General features: G+C 36.8%; 1 protein-coding gene and 2 pseudogenes across 4 annotated transcripts in view; all 3 read right to left on the bottom strand.

The window, feature by feature from the left end:
- ITSN1 (intersectin 1) overlaps positions 1–20,642 on the bottom strand; it is a 178,887-nt gene that overhangs the window by 121,470 nt on the left and 36,775 nt on the right. For all 4 annotated transcript variants that reach the window (XM_025039523.1, XM_015596590.2, XM_025039522.1 and 1 more), the window contains exons 2-5: positions 14,751–14,810; positions 13,898–13,990; positions 12,838–12,901; positions 4,764–4,924 (exon numbers count right to left, since the gene is read on the bottom strand). In XM_025039523.1, coding sequence (XP_024895291.1) covers positions 4,764–4,924; positions 12,838–12,901; positions 13,898–13,990; positions 14,751–14,778 — 346 coding nt within the window. In that variant the 5' untranslated portion in view covers positions 14,779–14,810. The remainder of the gene's footprint in view (positions 1–4,763; positions 4,925–12,837; positions 12,902–13,897; positions 13,991–14,750; positions 14,811–20,642) is intronic.
- Positions 4,004–4,122, bottom strand: LOC112470452 (annotated as a pseudogene).
- LOC112470861 lies at positions 7,239–7,357 on the bottom strand (annotated as a pseudogene).

Genomic DNA, 20,642 nt, shown 5'->3' with positions numbered 1-20,642 from the left:
TATTTCTGAAGTTTTAAAATTCTGATTTATGTTGGTCTTTCATGACTTGTATCCTTTTCTTAGTATTTTTTAACTTGTTTTGAAACAGTGGGTTACTGATGTGCTGTCACTGGGCATAGGGGTGTTACTTGGTTCTTTATTTTCTTTTTTCTAATAATAACTTTATGTGAGAGTTGACCTTGACAGATACTGCCCGTCGCTCATTTTTACGTGAGGCTTGCTGCCAGGGATTTCCAGCCTCTGTCCTCCTCCCTGACTTTCTGTGTCTCTGCCCTGCTCAGTTCTGATTCTGCTCCCCGTCATTTCTCCTCCATGTGGGGCCCTGTCCCCAAAGGAAGCCTTGTTGGGTCAGCTTTATGAATTCGTAGCAACCAAACTATTCCAGTTCTTTCAGGTCTTATTATCCCAGGCACAATAATTCTTCTCTAACATTATAATTTTTCCACTTTAAGTGACCTATTCAGCTTTTAAATATCCACTGCAAAGACCATATGTCCTTTTACCAGCCGACTACCTTTCTTGAATGAGTATTTTCTGCATATTTCTAAATAACTATTTTGTGCTTTGGAAGCCATTACTCTTGACTTCGCTAATCCTTAAAAATGTCCCATCTCTCCTCAGTCACTGAGCTTCCTCTCTCTACTCTAAAAATGTGGGCACACTTCCCGTAGTAAACTCACCACCCTCCCACCGACGCGCTCCTCCAGCTTGGCCTCCCCTTTCCAGTTAAATCCCCCTCTCTTCCAACCCCACAGCCAGGTTTTGTCCCTCCAACTCCAATGAAACTGCTTGTCAAGGTCTTCCACGAACTCGTCTTGTCAAATCCACTCACTTTTCTGTCCTATTTGTACTCACCCTTTCAGAAGCAACTCAAACAATGGCGCACTCCCTCCTTTTTGAAACACTTTTCTCAGCTACGAGGACACCAGCATTTTACCTGACCTTTACCTATCACGGCATTCCAAGGCTCTGTCCTAAGTCTTCTGCCTCCACCTTCTCTGTGAGCTGTCCTCTCCAGCCCCAGCGCGTGCGATGCCATCCATACTCAAACCCTCCTGGAGCTGGGAGATCCCTCCTCTGAGTTCTAGACACGTGGATTCATTTGCCTCCTCAGCATCTCCTCCTGGAAATCTAGCAGGCACCTCGAGCTTAACATGGCCCAAACGGGACTGACTTTTCCTCCAAAATATAATGAATCGATTCCTCTTCTATCTTCCACTCCTGTTTTCACCACCCAGAGAACTACATCACCATTATCTCTTGCCCATGGCGAACGCCTCCTTATTGATTTCTGGAGTTCTTCTCTTGTCCTACAGCAATCCAGTCTGCAGATAACAGATTGCTTTTTCTGAATGTCTAGTAACCATGTCACTCCCCTGGCTTAAAAGCTTGCTGTAGCTTTCAAATTCACTTAGAAAAAGAAATTCTCCTTAGTGGCTCTATCGGGCCCTAAACCATCTGGCTCCTGCCTTATCTCGCAGACTTTAAGCCTTACTGATACTTCAGCAACAATGCTCTCGCTTTTGGTTTCCACGCCAAGCTTGTTTTTGCCTTAAGACCTTTGAAATTGCTGCTCTTTTTGCCTGGAGGGCTTCTCCCCCAGGTCTTCACATGGCCCTATCTCTAAGTCCGCTCAAAAGTCACCTACTCAGAGAATTCGGACCACCCTGACCTACTAGTCTCTTTCTATCTTATTACCTTGTTTATCTGCTTGTTTCCCCCAACTTGACAAGAAGCTTCACAGAAGCCATGATGTCTTGCTCACCACCATGTTCCTAGCAATGAAGACACATAGTAGGGGCTAAACATATCGGTTTACTCCAATAAAACCATGGACTCTAGCCAAAAACAGATAAACATTTTTTAATCAAACAAAGGACAAACGAACTTCTCTTGAAATACTTGGGTCCAGAGTAAAAGAAGAATTATGCTGGGTGCGTAAACACACATAAGGAAGAAGCTGCCAGGCATACTCGAAGCATTTGCTGGAATACAGCTGGGTCGCCTGAGGCAAGTCATAATATCACCGCACCCCATTTCCCTCTTCTTAACATAGGGGAGTTGAATGAAATGATTGCTCATCTTCCGTGTGTTGTTAACACTTGCACTGACACACGCAGACGTCGAACCCTTGAAGAGGGAGGCCCTACGTCACCCAGATCGTTTGGTGATAATGAAGGTGGGGAGCGAGAAGGAATGAAGGAAACTGAGAGCTTTAGGAAAACTGTTTGGACAAGCTCTACCTCCCTCTGTAGGAATGCGATCTCGAGCGAATTGTCCGCCTCCCTGGGGTCGCAGTCCTCATCCATGTCACTCCTGCGCACCTCTAGGGCTACTGCCGTGACCAAACAAAATGCTACGTGTGACGGCGACTGTGTAAGGGCTGGGCAACACCTGGTCAAATAATTTTTAATATTAATTTGAAAATAATGATAATAGTAATAAATTACTTTGGTCCCAAATAGTCAAAAGTGGAAGAAAAAAAAAATTACCCTGGGTTGGGCTGAGACGTGGAACTAGAAATACTAGCAAAGGGCAGATCTTGGAAAACACCTGGGCAAACTTGATCAGGACCGTGTACTTTTAACTTCTCTTATGTTCTGATGTTTCCTCGTGATTTAGCCTCTTGAAAACAGTTTACTGAGAATGTTGATGTGATGAGAACTAGGGGAAAGGCAGTGGAGGAGCCCGGGGAAAGAGCTAAGGACTGACTGGCAGGCTATCAGATCAGAAATCCCAGGCTTCCACAGAGGCGGTGGCAGGTTATGTAAGTGACTGGAAAACCCTCTGGGCAGTGAGGACACAGCGCCTGAAAATAACTCAGCACTATCTCTCGAGCTGAAATTCCTACAGCAGGATGGAATAAGAGAAGACGTAGTAAATGTTAGAAGAATAACTGACACTCGGGATTGAGAGAAAAGAGGAAGTGGGGTGCCTCTGGTCCTTGAGCCTTTCCCCACTCCGGGTTTCTTCTTGCAGCACCAGAAGGGAGGCCAAACTGAAAGCAAACCCACCACGAGCTGTTTTAACACGTGGATCCTGGCCAAACACTGGCTATGGGGACCTTCGGAGATTCAGAGCAACTCCCACTTAAAATAAATAAAAAATTTAAAAAAAAATTTTAATTGCCAATTGACTACCTTTTCTGAATATTTTCAGTATATTTCTAAATAAATACATCTACCTGAGGCTGTTTTGGAAGCCGTCCCTCTTGACTATGTTAATTCTTGCAGGTTCCCCTATCTCTCAATCACTGAGATTTCCCTCTCTAGGACAAAAATGGGGGAGGAAAATGGAATGTGGTGATATTGTGACTTGCCTCAGGCTACCCAGCTGTATTCCCACAAATGCTATGAGTGCGCCTGGCACCCTCTTCCTTCAGTGTGTTTGCACACAGCATTTCTTCTTTCACTCTGGGCCCTGGTGAACTAAGGGCTAGGTACAGTGAACACGTGATGGACAAGGATCCTGCTCACTCGGAGCCTAATGTGCTGCTCACTTCCGTTCGTCCCGCCCTTTGCCCACAAAGGACTTTTTGAGTTCTTCCTTCTTCTCTTGGATGACTATCCTACTTGCTTAATCCAAAATCTGCACCTTTCCCCTTAAAACCAGTCTAAACCTCACCAAAAGAAAAGCAATGCAGAGTTTGCCTGTTTTAAATAGTAAATCTATGAAATATAACCACAGCATTTATTTATCTCAGTTTATTACTAAATGTACCAGAGACAACCTGAATTACTATTGACTGACCCCTCCCAAATCTATTTCATTACCTGAAGGCAGATATATCAGATATCAGGAAGAAGAGATAAAAAAAAAAAAAAACTATATCCACAATTGCTGTGTTTTGTTTAAACTAAGCATGTCCCCATGAATCAGGTGTTACATTTAATCATCATAATCTTTTTTTTGTTTTTTCTTATAGGCGAGGCAACCCTTGGTTGACCTCACAGATTACAAGGACCTTGTCAGCTTACAATCCCTTATTATTATTATTTTTTTACTCCTACAGCACCTGGTCTTTCTAGGTGGTCTCCCATCCAAGTACTAACCAGGCCCGACCCTGCTTAGCTTCCGAGATCAGGTGGGATTGGGCTTGTTCAGGGTGGCATGGCCATAGAATATCACTGTAATCTTTAAATCAATCTAAATAATCAAAGTCTAGGGTGGGAACTGAGGAGAAATCAGAACAGTTAGGGGTCTTGGTCAACTAATTACTGATTCATTTTTAAGAAAAATATCTGGCTAAAAGATCGTTTTTTAATGGATTCATGTTTTTAATTGGGATAAAATGTTTATTTTTTCCTGCTTCATTTTGTTTTAAGAAAGATCTTAATGTGGCAAATTCCCTCAATACTGTGAATTTAAAACTATATTTTGAGATACCACCATCCAAAGGGGTGGTTCACACATAAGGAAAATAAAGATGTTATGGAAACAGAGACCGAAGGAAGTATGTGACAGTGTGAGGGTCAAGAACCCAATAAGAGCAAGAAAAAGAAGACACAGCAGCAGAGCGCAAGTGTGTTCCTTTGACGCGGACAACCTGTGCCCTGCTCTCATTTCGGTCACTCTCATCCCGGATTAGAATGTGACCATGTTCCTTCTCCTTCTGCGCCATCTTCCTGCCTAGGGCCATCATTTTTTCAGATGAATTACATCCCAGAATTTCACAATGCTTGAAACAGAAAAGGGAAAAAGGGGAAACATTTATTTTTAAAATATACAATGAAATATAGAAACCAATTCCTTCTCAAACTTACCAAACGCTGGCGTGCTAGAAATAGCAACAGGTTGCTGTTTCATGACAGGGGGAAGTGCGGGGGGGAGCTGATATCCTTGAAGTTTCAGTTTGATAAGTTTCATAGCTATGGAAAACTCCACTTGATCCATTCTTCCATCATTATTCATATCAGCTAGCGCCCTGCAAACGAACAGCATGGGCTTAAAATGACTATGACATGACCATCAGAGAACTTCCCAGAACCATCACTCCCACCCACACAAAAACAAAAATAATCAGCTCCCTAATCCCGGGGAGAAAAAATAAACAGAAGAAACAAAGCAAAATGAAATAAAGCTTATTTACCAAGCCATAGGGAGTAACTTAAAAATATTGACGAGATTTTATATAACAAGAAAATACTTTTTTTTATTGTTGCTCTTTACTTCTATGGTATATGAGGTGATTTTCAGTCTAAATTTCAGGATATAAACTTTAGATATCAAATAGGGTTTCTTTCTGGAGTGAGGAAAATGTTCTAAAATTGGATAGTGTGATACTTGCACAACTCTGTGAATAAACTAAAAAACAATGAATGATATACTTTAAAAGGGTGAATTTTATTATGTAAATTATGTCACAATAAAGGCGCTACAAAAAAAAGTATTTAGAAACAGTTTATTTCTAGAGATGCTTGCCTAGATTGCACCAACTCCTCTGCAGGGTTCGACAAACCTCACCATAGGGGCAATATCCTATGTTATAATTCTACTATACTTTACTTTTAAAGTCATGAAAATGAGCTGAATGAGCTTACGAGTATGTTTATTATTTGAAAATGGTACTCAAACATAAACGGCCACGGTAACTTGCAATGAGCTTTTATGTAAAGTATATTATTTCAAAGAAGAGTAAGCAAAAGAAAAGGGTTTGTACTTGCAACTGGAAACTATGAGATGCAGACCAAAACTGTGCATTCATGACTTAACCTCTTCTGCATGAAAAATGTTCATTCAGATTTCATTTCTTTTAGTCTAGATATTAAAAGAATGAGAATTTATTTTTTAACCAATCTTGAGAAAAATTTTATTTGAAACATCAAATGGTAACACCAACCACTCCAATTAAAATGCCATAACTAGCGCTCTTTTAAATAAGACACATCCAGGGAGTGTCCAAAAAAAGAAAAAATAAGTTACACAGAAAATAATCCTCAAATAATTAATAAGCAATAATAATATTGCTAGAGTTAACTTAAAGAGATAAAACACGAAACAATAAAAAGAATGACATTTAACAAAGATTAAAAATCGCTGAAGACATTAAAAATTGTAAAAGTCAACACTATTCTTTTGGAAAATAAAAAAAGGTCATAAAACAGGAAACGGAACCCCACAGCCACAGGAACCTCCTTTTTGCCTAAGATAGAACCACCCCCGTCCTCCTGCAGTCCATGATCCCTTGGCAAACCACACCAGTGGAATCTGATTTCACTCACTACTAGTGAGCCTGAGAGTTGCTTCCCATATGTTTCTTGGTCATTTGAATTCATACATGAATTGCTCATTCACATCCTTTGCCAAGTTTTCTGATAGACTGCATGTCTTTTTCTAGTCAGTTTATAAGAACTCATTGTGCATTACATATTAACTGTTCTTACATCAATTGAAAGATTTTTAAAATTTTGTCTGTTCATTTTGTGTATAGTATTTTTACTGTGAGAAATTCTACATTTTCTCATACTCTTCTCATTGAACTAAAAAATACTTTTGTTGTTTATTAAATGTTCCTATAAAGTGAGACCTACTTCTGGATCATCTATTCTGACTGAACAATTCCATTAATATGACAATGATCCGATCATACTCTATGGTACATTCTGATACTTGGCAAGGCTTTTTTTTTTTTTCTTATTATTAAACTTTGGCTATTCGGATGTTTCTTTTTCCCTAAGAACTTTAAGATCATTTGTCTATTCTACAAACAACTATATTAGGATCCAAGCTGAATATATTAGATATATTAATTAGATATGTTAATTTCTGCATTAATGCATTCGATATATTTAATTTAGATATATTTAATTAATTTTGGGAAAATGACACATTTATGATAGTCTATCCACCAAAGAAAATAGTATGTTCAGTTCTACCAGCATTTCTTTCAATAAGATTATATCACTTTCTTCATATAAGTAATTACTTTTCTTGTTAAATGTGTTCTTAGGAATTTTATCATTTTTGTTACTATTTTATTTGGAACATTTTCCCCATTTCCATATTTAGGTGATTGTTTTAAGCATAAAGAAAAATTTTGCTTTTAATAATCGTTTATGCTGTATTCAGCTATCTTACCAACGTTTTATGAATCTTAATTTTTTTTTTAGGCAAGGCAACCCGTGGTTGATCTCACAGATTGCAAGTACCTTGTCAGCTTACAATACCGCGCCCCCACCGGCCTATCTCACAGATTGCAAGTACCTTGTCAGCTTACAATACCCCCCACTTTTTTTTTACGTCTACAGTACCTGGTCTTTCTAGGTGGTCTCCCATCCAAGTACTAACCAGGCCCGACCTTGCTTAGCTTCCGAGATCAGATGGGATTGGGCTTGTTCAAGGTGGCATGGCCATAGACTTAATTAATTTTTTAAACTAAGTCTCTTGGGTTTGGTTAAGTACAAAATCACATAACTAGCAAAAAAGGGAGTTAACTTTCTCTTCCAATATTTATACCATTCCTCCACTTTACTGGTCTTATTACCTCTAAGAACAATAAAGAGAAATGGTATTAAATGTGTGAGCATCCCTACTTAGCTATGAGTTTAAAATGAAATGACTGTAGTGTTTCATGGTTTAGAATAATATTTGGTAGTGATTTTTAGAAGTAGTCTGACATATTTAAGCAGTTCTCTTTTCTTCTTACTAGAAATGGTTACTGTATTTTTTATCGAATGCCTAATCGGCATCTGCTGATCTAACCTTTTTTCCCCCCTTTTATCTGTTAATATAATAATGCTGAGAGAATTTCTTGATTCTGAATCAACTTTGCACCCCTGGCATAAACTCAAGTTGGTCATACTTTTTATACATTATGAAATTCTATTTGTTAAGAGTTTATTTTGATTTTTTGCAGCTATATTCATAATTGAGACTGATCTCTGGTTGTTTTATTTCTATACTATCTTTCAGGTTTTATAAAGGAAGTTAAGTAAAATAAAATGACGAACTCCACTTTTGCTAAGTATTTGTAAAAAATATTCAGCTATTTCAAACAGTTTTCAGGAAAAAAGTAAAAGTTCCCATCAATCGACATCAACATGTATACTTTAAGAAAAGTGTAAAAACGGGCAAATCACCCTCTTCCCCATACCACTGTCCCCCCCCGCAAACATGTTTTCTAGTTGGACACAGAGATATCCAATGTGGAATAATAAGTGGGTGAGGGAAGAAAAGACTTTCTAGTAATAGCTTAATTAGAAAAATTGAGTTTCTAAAACCTTTCCAGTGAAGCACCGGAATGGGAGAGGAAAGAAATCATGGAATCCATAGGTTCGGGTACATCACTTTAAACCACCTACCAATATTTCTTGAGAATTTTGTATGATCGTGCCTAAAAATTTTTTTCTCCACTAATAAAACATGACTGTTGGGAGTTCTTGGTAGTAAAAACTCAAAGGACTGTCAGGAAATATAGTAGTTACTGCAAAGCTCAGCTCTCTCTACCCACCCCATCAGCTCTGCCATCCATTTTATCTCTCATTTATAGTTATTTCTCAATTGTTCCTAATCACCCCCCAAGGACTAACTAAAAGTCTGAGAATCCTGAAATTAGGTTCACAAAACTTTCAAGGTAAAAACAAACAAACAAACAAACAAAACAAACAACAAAAAAAACCCTTATATACGCTAAAAAAAAAAAAAAGAGCACTTAAAAAAAAGGGTAAATCAAACAATTGCTATTTATGACAAACTGGTCTTACATACAATGTTCAGCCTGAAATTAAAATCTGTATAAAACAACAGGCTGGATTGAGATGAGAACGAAGCCACAGGTACGCTGAACACTAAGGGTAATTTTAAATAAACCATATGTCGCTCTTATACACTGTCAGTGGGGAAAAGTATTTCAACTCTAAATGGAGGGGAATTGGGCAACATCTACAGAACTGCATTCGCATTGACTCGTTGCATCCATACCAACAATTCCACTCCTAGGAATTTACCCAGAAGACAGACCTCCGACAATAAACAAATACATTGGTTTAGCTCATTCATTGCTACATTATTTATAATTGCAAAATATTAGAAATAACCTAAAAGCACATACACAAGAGATTGAATAAACTATGGTATATCTTCCACAATGAGTACTATGTAACTGTAAAAAGAAAATGAGAAAGATCTCTATGGAATGATCTCAGCGATTTCCGAGATATGTTGTTAAATGAGAAAAGCAAAAAACGAAGGAAGATTTATAGGAGGTTATCTTCAAAGTAAGAAGGAAGAGGAAATAATATAAATAAGAACACGTAATTATGGAACTAATTTTTTCCATAAAAATAAACAGAGGAAGGATAATAAGAAACTAATAAAATGGGTGAGAACAGGAATAAAGGGTTAGGAGAGGGAGTAATACTTCTCTGAGTTCACTTTTTTTGTACAGTTTTGGCTTTTGAAAATTTGTTAATGTATTATATATTCAAAAAATAAAGTCCACGAAGATGAGAGGAGATCCCTAAACTGAGTAAAACAAAAACAAATCAACCCAGTAGCATTTTAAATAAATAACATGTCCACATAGAAAGAGGGGAAAAAAAACTAACCTAAGTAATTTCTAAACACAGCATTTCACATATCCTCAATCTATAAACAAAAGAACTAGGAAGCAATCTTGAACTCTGCTGAATGGGTTTGGCCGTTGTAGTGGATTCCAGTGCAGTAATTCTGAAACTATTTTGTTCGTATCATAGAATTAAAGGAAAAGACCAGCCTCCCCTCGACCCTCTCATTCACTGCCCCAGAGCTGAATCCTGTAGATTCCTTTCGGAGCCCATCTCTGCCACAAACGCTGTCACAGGCTGCTCTCCTCTCACTGTTCAGATTCATCCAGCCTAGTCTTCATTCATTCATTTGTCTAGTCATCCAATAAACATTTTTTAAAGAGTGACACCTCTTCAAAAGGTTTAGGCACTATCTAGGAATTGGGATTACAACTGTGAAAAAGACAGACAAGGTTCCTGCCCTCGCAGAGATTATGTTAGTGCAAGCAGACACTAAACAAGAAAACTAATCAAATTATTCCACACTATAAGTAAGATTAAGAAATAAAACAGGGTTAAGGGGAAAGAAAAGTCAGCGGGTAGGAGCAGGCGTGTAGAGGGAACTACCACACGCTAGAAGCCAAGAAGCACTGCTCTGGGGAGGTGACAAAGGAACTGAAACCTGAAGGGTGATGAGCCAGCCAGCTATGTGAGAATCTGGAAGAACTGCATTACAGAAAGAAGAAATATCGTAAGCAACGGCCTTAAGGCAAGAAGCCTTAACGAACAGGAAGATCAGTGAAATGAATGCAACGACTAAGCAAGAGTCGGATTATACTGGGCCTTGAGGCCCTGGTACCGACTTTGGATTTTCTTTTCAGTGGAGTTTTAAATGGATTTACTTTTCTAAAAGATTGTTTGGATACCATCTGGAGACCAAGTGTGTGAGAGACTCCAGTCAGGATGTTCAGCTGAGATGACAGATTAGGACAGATGGCAGTGGAGGCAGAAAGAAGTGGCCGGATTGGGAATAAAGTCGGAAAATGGAGTCGAAAGTAAATGCTGATGGATTGGGTATGTAAGGTAAGGAAAAGAGAGGACTCAAGCGTGGCCTCCAGCAGCTAGACAGATGCTCAGTGCTGTGAACTGAAGTGAAGACTCAGAAATGAGAAATGGAGAAGAGGGGAACGTGTGTCCGGGATGACTTTTTTTGGTAAATGAGTTTGGCACATTGACTTTGTTGGGGGCTGAAGGCCACTCAGAGGTATCTTAAAATAGTATGTTATATAGCTGTTTGCCCTGTCCCAATGCCCCAGATCGCCATGCTGTTCTAATTTTTGTTCTTATGTCTCTGTCTCCCTCCTCCTCTCTCAGAGCCCATTTCCAGGTGGTGCTCCTTCCCTTCCCCTCATTTCTTTCCTTGGAAGCCTCTACTCTCCGTTCCTATGGCCCCTACGGCCTCTGATTCCAAAGCCCTCACTCAACCTCGTTTTCTTTCCTGGACCCTCAAGACCCTTGTCCATTCCCCTGCTTCCTTCTCCTCCCTCTCCAGACCAGGCCAGACTGGAACAACTGTAAGCATTTGAGTTGCCAAAAGGATACAGGATATTTGCCAGCTTCCTTCCAGTTCCTTCTTAGTGAAATGATTTCTAGGAAGGTGTACCATCTTTGGCCACTGTTACGATTTGGCATTACATACACTGACTTGACTTCATCCTCTGAGAATTCAAGTTTTCTTATATTCTTAATTGGAAACCAGACTGGATAGGTAGGTAGCCTCAAAGTATTAGCAAGTTACAGCTCAAAAGTCACAAATTAGTTAACTGAAATATAGGTTCTATGTGGAACAAAAATTATAAAGGTTTCCAGCACATACTCCCCAGTACTCCATATCACTCACATATTTGAACCAACCTCCAGAACAAAGAAAGTAGGGCCCAGAGAGAGAGACTAGAAATAGTTCCTAATTCTCAACCAAGATTTTCTTCTTGCCCAGATGACTGACACAGGGACTGACTGAAACATTAGACTCAAACCCATTCTTCTCTCTACCAAAAGGGACATGGGCCTTCCCTGGGACCCTACCAGAAAAACCACATGAGAACACAAGATCAGCATGAGAGACAGAAAAGGAAAACTATTTTATTAGGTCAGCTGTTATGACTTATGAATTTTAAAACTTAAATTTAAAGAGGTCAAGTATTGCTCAGGGTTACAAAGTGAGTAAACATCAAAGCTAATAAAGTAAACATCAAAGTAAACATCAACACTCATAATCAAGCTTAGACTATGTTCTGTAGAGTCTTCTTAAAGGCAACGAGGAACTATGTCAACCTTTATTAATTTCCATAAAACCATAAATAAAGAAGGTTGATCATTTAAGAGAATGAGCAATCAGTTGGACAACTTAGTTATGTGGAATACCCAGTCCCCGATGCCAACAGAGGCTATGTTCCTAGATTCTGTTTTGAGGACCTATTATGTGCCAGGCCCCACACTAAGCCCTTTATATACAGTATCTCTCATAATCCTCTTAGCCTTGTAAGGAAAATATAAATCTTCTCATTTTCTAGATTAGAAAACTGAGCTTAGTTAGAAAGCATAAATACATATTCCAAATCATAAAAACAGAAAGCAGAGCAGCTGGGATTCAAACCCAGGTGTGTAACTGACTACAAATCATGTGCTCTTTCTACTACAGCAAGCTGCCTCTACTACACTAATAAATCAGGAAAATGAAGAATTAACTAACTGTAAAAACCAAACACTGAGGGGAAATGTGGCTTCTTGACAACAGAATTAAGCATAACTCCCCAGTCATGAACCTAGAACACGAAACTGTATTTGCTATTCACTCTTTTTCTTTCCTGTGGTTTCAAAAGACTCAATGCTTACAATGAATAAAGGAATTTAACAACATATATTACGCACTCACCTTGTACAACATTGAAATAAATACTGGTTATTTCACTATTTTACCGGTTATTTCACCACTAACTCTCAAATATTTTCTTTACCATTTATTCAGTGAAAGATACAGAATCATTACATTATAAAGCAAGAAATGTGAGACATTCAGATGAATATGGGTGATGTGGATGAAGCTAAAACAGTGAGAAAAAATCGAAATGTAGATTTCTTAAATGGAAAGTCAACTCTCTGACAGTGTTACCTTGTAAATATCACCACTATTTTTTAAGTTCTGCGTTAGAAAGATAGTTTACAGAAACATTCCTCTGGTAGGAAGTAGTAGAGTATTTCAGACTAGAGATATAAATTCTCCTTCTATAGCTTAACAAATTATACCACTGGAATATTTTATTTTACCTTTTGCTTACGTGAAGTTCCAACTTACCATATCTGTGCTAAAACAGGTTGAGGTAACCCAGATTGAAAAAAAAAGTTTCTAGCTTGATCACCTGTAAATTAAGTGGAAAAAGTTTCAGAAGTAAAGAACAGCTGAAGAACAACAGAAATCTTCCTACAAAAAAATTGCAAAATTAAGAAAGAAGCTGGTAATCCTGTAAATTAAATACATGATAAAAACCAATGGTAAGTCTATAAGCAACATTAAATGAATTCATCAGCACTGACTTTAGAACTTAACTCTTTAAAAAATCATCTCAAAAAGGGCCTACCATTTGTAGAAGACTGTCCACTTTAATTAATCTGCTATTAACTAGTTGGTCACAGCTACACACATGACAAAGCATATCTACTGGGATCCTCAAGCAAGTGATGACCTGTACTTCTACTTTATAAAAAAAGGTCTTTACCATTCTCAATATCTACACTTCAAATTTTGAGTACTTCGAATATATTTATGGAGAATAAGCAACAATGATTAAAAGAATCACACATCAATGATCAAGAATTAATAAATTAAAGAGAGCTATGAGACAAAAACGCATACAAAAACAAGTCTCCAGGAAATCCAGATCTCATTTTTTCTAAAGCCAATTCCTAAAGACTAATCAGACAGGAAAGATAATAGAAAAGGCAAAGTACAAAAGGAACTTTAGGGACACAACAATAAGAGAATTCTTTTTTTTTTTTTATGTTCAAAATCTGTTAATTTATTTGTTTCCCAAACCAGTTCAAGATCAGAAGTAAGCAAATATTTTAGCTCAAGGACCACAGTCCAGTGCTACATTACTTAAAAAATGTGACCCTTTGATCTTAACCCATTCCCATCAGTGATATGCTGCAAACAAGTAGCTTGACATCCACTGACTGCAAACAAGGCTCTAAGGCATTATCGGAAAAGCAATTATAAAAATACAGTCTCAAGCTATGGCAAATGGGTAAATGTCTCTCCTCAATCACGTGTGCCCACGTTAGCTTTGCATAATAGACTCTCTACAGATATATGCATTACTAAAAAGTAAAAATGTAAAAATACCGACTCTAATTACCAGTAATAAATCCAGATATTGGCTTTAAACTATGGAACTGCTGATCATGCTTCGCTCTCTCCTCTACAGTTATGGCCCAGATATCCAGGCTACCTACAATCCAAAGAAAAGGCAAACAAATTATTCAAGACAGCTACCAAGAGTAATTCGTTAATGTGTCACACTCTCTTTTGAAAAATAAATATTTAGCCAGCAAGCAAAAATAATTAATTAATACTTTCTAATAATGTTAGGAAAAATTATCTACAAAACACATTTTATGCAGATTGATATGTTTTCAGCATAACTAAAGTAAAACAAATAAAAATGTCATGCTTCAAATACAGGCTTGAAAAAAAAAGTATAAAACAAATGACCCAGTCACTTGACAAATAAATAGCAAAGAAAGAAAACAGGGATGGAAGAGGAGTTCTGTAATGAAAAGACTCAGGAGACACATAAACTAACTACGATGAATGTATCTTGACTTGAACAAATCAACCATAACAACAACAACAAAAAGGCTAAATTAGGGAAATTTTAACACTGACTTGACAGTTGATATTAAAGAATTACTATAAATTTTGTAGGCGTGATGGTATTATATCTTTAAAAGTGTTATCTTTTAGAAACACATACTAAAATATTTGTGAATGAAATGACACGAAGCCTGAGAGTTGCTTCAAAAGAATCCAGATGAAACAATACTGGCCTTGAGTTGATAACCACTGAAACTATATGATGTGTACATATGAGTTAGGTTAAAATATACTATTCTCTCTACTTATGAGTATGTTTTAAAATTTGCTATAATATTGTTATTAAAAATATGGTTTCAAAGTACATTATAAAAGGGAAATCTGTGAAAACTTACCACCAAAAGGTGTTGGAAACTGAGCCATGGTTCTGTTACTTTTGCCTTGCTAATGGACGCCTGTAATTGAAATGCCACATTTGAGTTTATGAAAACGTCATCCTATATACTTAATAAACACACTAACACACTGAGTCTTTAATAACCAGAGGACTGATACCGGAGCCAGGGTGCAGCACCACAAACGAGTTACAACTGAGGCACCCGTTCCCTGCAGTGTCTTAGTGCCAGGCACAATGATGGGCACTGGGGAGTGTTGAAAGACTGGCAACAAGCAGCTTTCAGTCTGTTGAGTGAAATCATTAGCCCGGGACAGCCTGGGCCACAATATCGCCAATGTTGTATTTGTTACTCTTTAAATACATCTTTTTCTTGACCATCTACATTCTAGTCCATCTGCTTGATGGTTATAACTCCTTTCAATGAGCACTTGGAATATGCTGCTCACTGTACCAGGTGATTGGTCAGTCTTATCTCCTTTCAATATCATCGCGGCCCCATCAGACAGGTACTATTATTACCATTTCTATATTACAGATGAGGAAAATGAGAATCAGAGAAGCGAAGTGATTAGAGCAATACTACATTTTGTGATCAAGCTAGATTTGACAGTGGCAGCAAACTTCTTTCCACCCACAAAAAAAAACATACGTAATTGCTACTTAAAGATTTTAAGAAAGGCCTTAAACAATGCATATTACACTAATGTCTGCCCAGAACACCAACACACACCCAGTGCTCCAAAATCCCTATCAGGCATTACTTGTTCATAAACAGCCAATGTGAAACCAAGCCCGTCCTCTTCCTCAATAACAAAAAAAATCCACGCTTACTGCATATTTTTCCTTAGACTTAATTTAACAACACAGTAAATGTGTGTAAGTAAAAATAAATGCCTAATAATCAGATTTAAAATTTAGCTAAAGTTAGATTTAAAAAATGACAGTCCTTTGCCCTAGTACTCTTCAATTTCATCTTCCAATCTGTCCATGGAATTATTTTCCAACAATGATATTTTTAAATTTCCAAAAACTCTTTGTTGTTCTCCACTCTTTATTTTTAAAGGACATAGTATCTTTTTCTCTTCTGATTCTTTCTTCCATTTTGCTCATTAGTTTTCTTCTGTCTCTTGCTTCGTTTGATTCATTGTGCGTCGGCTGATTCATTGTTTTAGGTCTGTCTCTTTCAGTTTTGAAGCTGTCTTCACATATCTGGTGATCCCTGGGTGCTCCTTCAGATTTAACAGTGAGGCGCCGAACAAATGCTCATATGTATGGGTGGAAGGTTTGTTGATTCATGGCCTTCTCCATACAATGGCCAGATATATACCCTGTCGCCTTTTCATTGAAAAACCTCCAAATATCAGTATGTAGAAGTTTTTTCATGGAAGCTGTTCAGTTGTGCCAGACAGAAAGAAATATAGGGGAGGCTGGGGAGGGAACACCACATCTAGCTGCTGCCTTCTGGGACAGAGTGGAGAAGGGAGAAGGAGGCGACAGACATTACACACCAAAAAATTACAGAAAAAGACCCTAAAGAATATAAATTCAAAAATTCTTCATAATATATTAAAAACTGAATCTCAATAATATCTAAAAACGATAATAAGATGTGAAAGAAAAGAGTTTACCCCAGAAGTGCAAGGTTAGTTTAACATCTGAAAATCAATTGTTATAATTTACCATATTAACAGAATAAAGCAGAAAACTCATATGATCTTTACAATAAATATGGAAAAAGCTTTTGACAAAACCTCAACATCTAGTAATGTAAAAACTCTCAGGAAACTAGGATTAATAGGAAACTTCCTCAAACAGATACAGGGCATAATTCTTTAAAAAGTAGATTTTTTACTTTCAAGTCTGAGCATGAGTACATTTAATATTCCTCTCATTATGATCAGATTATTATTTCTATTTACTTAGAACTTACTTGAAAATAAGCCTTTATATTTTTCAAAGATTCCTCTCTCCAAAGTCTTATTCATTCAGTCAGGAAAAGTTTTTATTCCCATAAACAACACGAGGTTATCTTGATCCAACGTATAAATAACAAGCTTATGTCAGTGATTTTTATCTCCTCATTAAAGCATTTTACGATTGTCCTAAAAGAGCTGATTCCTAAGCCCTTAGCTCATTCAAATGACATCTTAAAGTTCTACTCCCAGAAATCAGAGCTAATGGTCTATATTATGCCAAAATTATGGAGCAGCTTCACTGAGGACTTACTACTGGCATGATCCTTGCTATTAAGGAGTTTACAATTAATCATATAACTAAACAGCAAATAATAATAATAATAGTAATAATTTTAAAATGAGCAAAAGACCTGAACAGACAGTATTCCAAATAAGACATACATATGGCCAACAGGTATGCAAAAAGGTGCTCAATATCACTAATTATCAAGAAAATGCAAGTCAAAACCACAATGAGATAGCACCTCACATCTGTTAGGATGGCTATTATCGAAAAAGGCAAGAGATAACAAATACAAGGATGTGGAGAAAAGAGAATCTTTGTATGCTGTTGATGGGAATGTACATCGGTACAACCATTATGGAAAACATAAAGAGTTCTTCAAAAAAATTGAAAACAGAACTATCATATGATTCAGCAATCCCACTTCTGGGTACATATCCAAAAGAAAAGAAATCGCTGTCTCAAAGAGATAATGAACTCCTATGTTCACTGCAGTATTATTCACAACAGCCAAGACATGAAAACAACCTAAGTGTTTATTGACAGATGAACAGATAAACAAAATGTGGTATACATACATAATGTGGTATTATTCAGCCATTAAAAAACAAAAAGCGGGGGGAGGAAATCCTGCCATTTGTGACTGGATAAACCTGGGGGACATTTTGCTAAGTGAAATAAGCCAGACACAGAAAGACAAATGGGATCTAAAAAAGTCTAACTTAAAGAACCAGAAAGTAAAATGGTACTTGCCGGGAGCTGGTGCGTGAAGGAATGAGGAGATGCTGGTCAATAGATACAAACATTTAGTTATGAGACGAATAAGTTCTGTGGATCTAATGTATAGCATGGTGACTACATTTAATAACACTGTATTACATACTTGAAATTTTCTAAGAGAAGAGATCTTTAAGTGTACTTATCATACACACACACATATGGCATTGATGTGTTAACGAGCTTGATTGTGGTAATCATTTCATAATGATATATATGAATACATATATATCATTACATATATTAAATCATCACGCTGTATACCCTAAATATAAACAGCATTTATTTGCATATTATAACTCAGTAAAGCTGGGGAGAAAAGTTTACAATTAAATAGGGGTTAGAAAATACATATCGAAAATCTGTGTGTATGTGTGTGTGTGTGTGTGTGTGTGTTCAGAGAGCTGTAAGCAACAAATAATAATTAACTAAAACTTTATTATAAGCTTACTAATACATCTGATCTGTATTAGCCAATGTCACCCTATTAACAACCCTATGAGTTAAATCATATTACTATCCCATCCTACAGATGTGGAAACTAAGGCAACGTTTTACACTTTTTTTTTTTTGTACACAATTATTAAATAGTAGAAGAAGGAATCTGGTTTCAGGGCTCATGATCATAACCTCATATTTTTAGGATTAAGAACTTCATGGAACAATCGTGAAATACTTGGCCTGGTAAACCAACCAAGGGTGGGGAGTAAAGGGATACTTTTCCAAGCACTGGAATAAAAGCACTGGAAAACAAGAAGGAGAAAGAAAGGGAAACCAAATTTGTTTGTTTTTTTAAAGTGTCACAGCAGACCACAGAGGAAACTGAATGGGGGAAATAAGTTTAAGCATTTTGCCATATAAGTCCCAAGATCTTATATACAGTTAAAATTCATGAGAGAGTGTGTGTGTGTGTGTGTATTCAAATAGAAAGCTCAGAACAGTAAGAAGGAAAGGAAAGAAAAGAAAAAAACAAAAACAAAAACAAAGTGAGTGGAGGCAGAAGTTCTATCTATCCGATAGGATTTCAACAGGACACGATAGTTCACCTACGCTGGACTGAAAACGAAGAGGAATGCAGAGAAGGGCATTCTCCTCTCTAAGGCACCAGCGCCTACTGCCTGGGCAGCAGGGAGGGAAGACAGACAGCTGCCCCAGGAGGGCGGAAAGATCACCAGCACAGAGCTGATGCAATGCTGCTGGCGGACAAGCTGGAGTTTGCATAGGCAGAGAAGGCAACCACCGTGTAGACAAATATGCCCATACTGTCCTACTTTATTAACAGCTTGGTATTTATATTTCCTTTTAGTCTTTTCCCTATAAATATATAATTGTTTCCCTCTTTTGCACACTTGATATACTTTCTCCCAGGTTTCTTAAAACTTTTTATAAACATGTTGTTGGGCTTAGATATTTCTACAGTAAGGTAAACACTCTTATATTTACATATAAAAAATAAAAAACACAGACTAAATATTGAGCAATCGAGAAATAGGTAAACAGTTTTTAAAAGTTTGGATAAATGTTAGGATTTTTAAGCCAAAAGCTAGAAAATGTTTGAGAAAAGTCTATTACCTTCCTTCATTTCAACTCAGAAAAGAGAGCTAAATCAAAGGGATGTTGATCCTTAATTTCAGCATTTACATTAAAATCCCAAATGTTGATATATTTAAAGTAGAAGACTCTATGTGTATTTGTAAAATAGAAATACCACTCTAAAAATAGCATTTATTAAAATGTCATTTTGATGATAAAAAATTACATTGAAACAGGTTATTTGATTTCCAATGTTTTGCCATCATAAAGAAAGATTATTCAGAAAACATTGAAAAGATTTCAAAAAAAAAATGTACATAATCGGTTTCTAGCATATAACAAACACTAAATTTAGCAGCTAAAAGGGAAAAATTGAGTCGTGAAGAATAAAATTTCTAAATGCGAAAGTACTGGCATAATTTAAAACTTTCAGCTTTATATAAAATAATTAATCTATTTGAAACAGCTTTAAAAACAGGTATGTGATAGTATTCTTTCAAACTTCCTGCAGGTTTAAAATTTTTCTAATGTTTCTTTACAATTAAAGAGGAGAAAGGGCATATATAAAAACAAGTATAAAAGATTAAATGAGATCATTCAAATATGTATTCATTCATAGAAAAGGAATCTTCACAATTATGCAATTCAAAAAATTAGCAGGTTTCTAATATATCAAAACAGGGCTAATTTAGGATTAATGACCTAAAGACCAAGAGGATATTATGAACATATATTATCTGTTGTTCACTTAATTACTGACCATTCATTCCCTCACAAAAGTCTTGTAATCGTCTTATATAAATTAGAGACAAGAAAAGATTACAGGAGGGGAGAGGCAGAGGCCCTAGCTTTGGTGTAAGCACTCTACTGACCTATGCTGCTGGATTCATAGAGAATACCTGGGTCTCAATAGTAAGAATACTCTTGGTAGAGAAGGTGTTTTGTCTACACCCAGCTAATGATGTCCTTTCCCGATATCAGGCTAATTTATTTGAAATAGACTTTTGTGGTACTAAAGTAATAAACTTTAAATTCACTTCTCATAACTAAATTAATTTTTTCTTTTATTTTAAAGTTGCTCAATAGGTTTAGTTTTAAGCTAAAGGATCTACGGGATAGGAAATCACAGAATAGAAAATTTAAATTTCTAGAAAGTTGTCATCAATAAAACATTGATGGGAAAGAAAGGAACAAAAATAATGTCAAAATGTGAGGAAATGAAAATATGTGTATATTTTAAACAACCTAAAGAATATTTAAAAATCCTCAGGAACATAAAAAAAGTACAGTACACTAGTCATAACATGATGCTTTCTGATATTTGAGAGTTGTGAGTCTGGTTTTACGTATCGTTCTTACCATATTTATGCCAACCTAGAAT

The sequence above is a fragment of the Pteropus alecto genome, unplaced genomic scaffold (assembly GCF_000325575.1).
Source record: "Pteropus alecto unplaced genomic scaffold, ASM32557v1 scaffold3, whole genome shotgun sequence".
Classification (NCBI taxonomy): domain Eukaryota; kingdom Metazoa; phylum Chordata; class Mammalia; order Chiroptera; family Pteropodidae; genus Pteropus; species Pteropus alecto.
The sequence above is the reverse complement of the archived record's forward strand: the minus strand, read 5'-3'. Positions and strand labels throughout refer to the sequence as shown.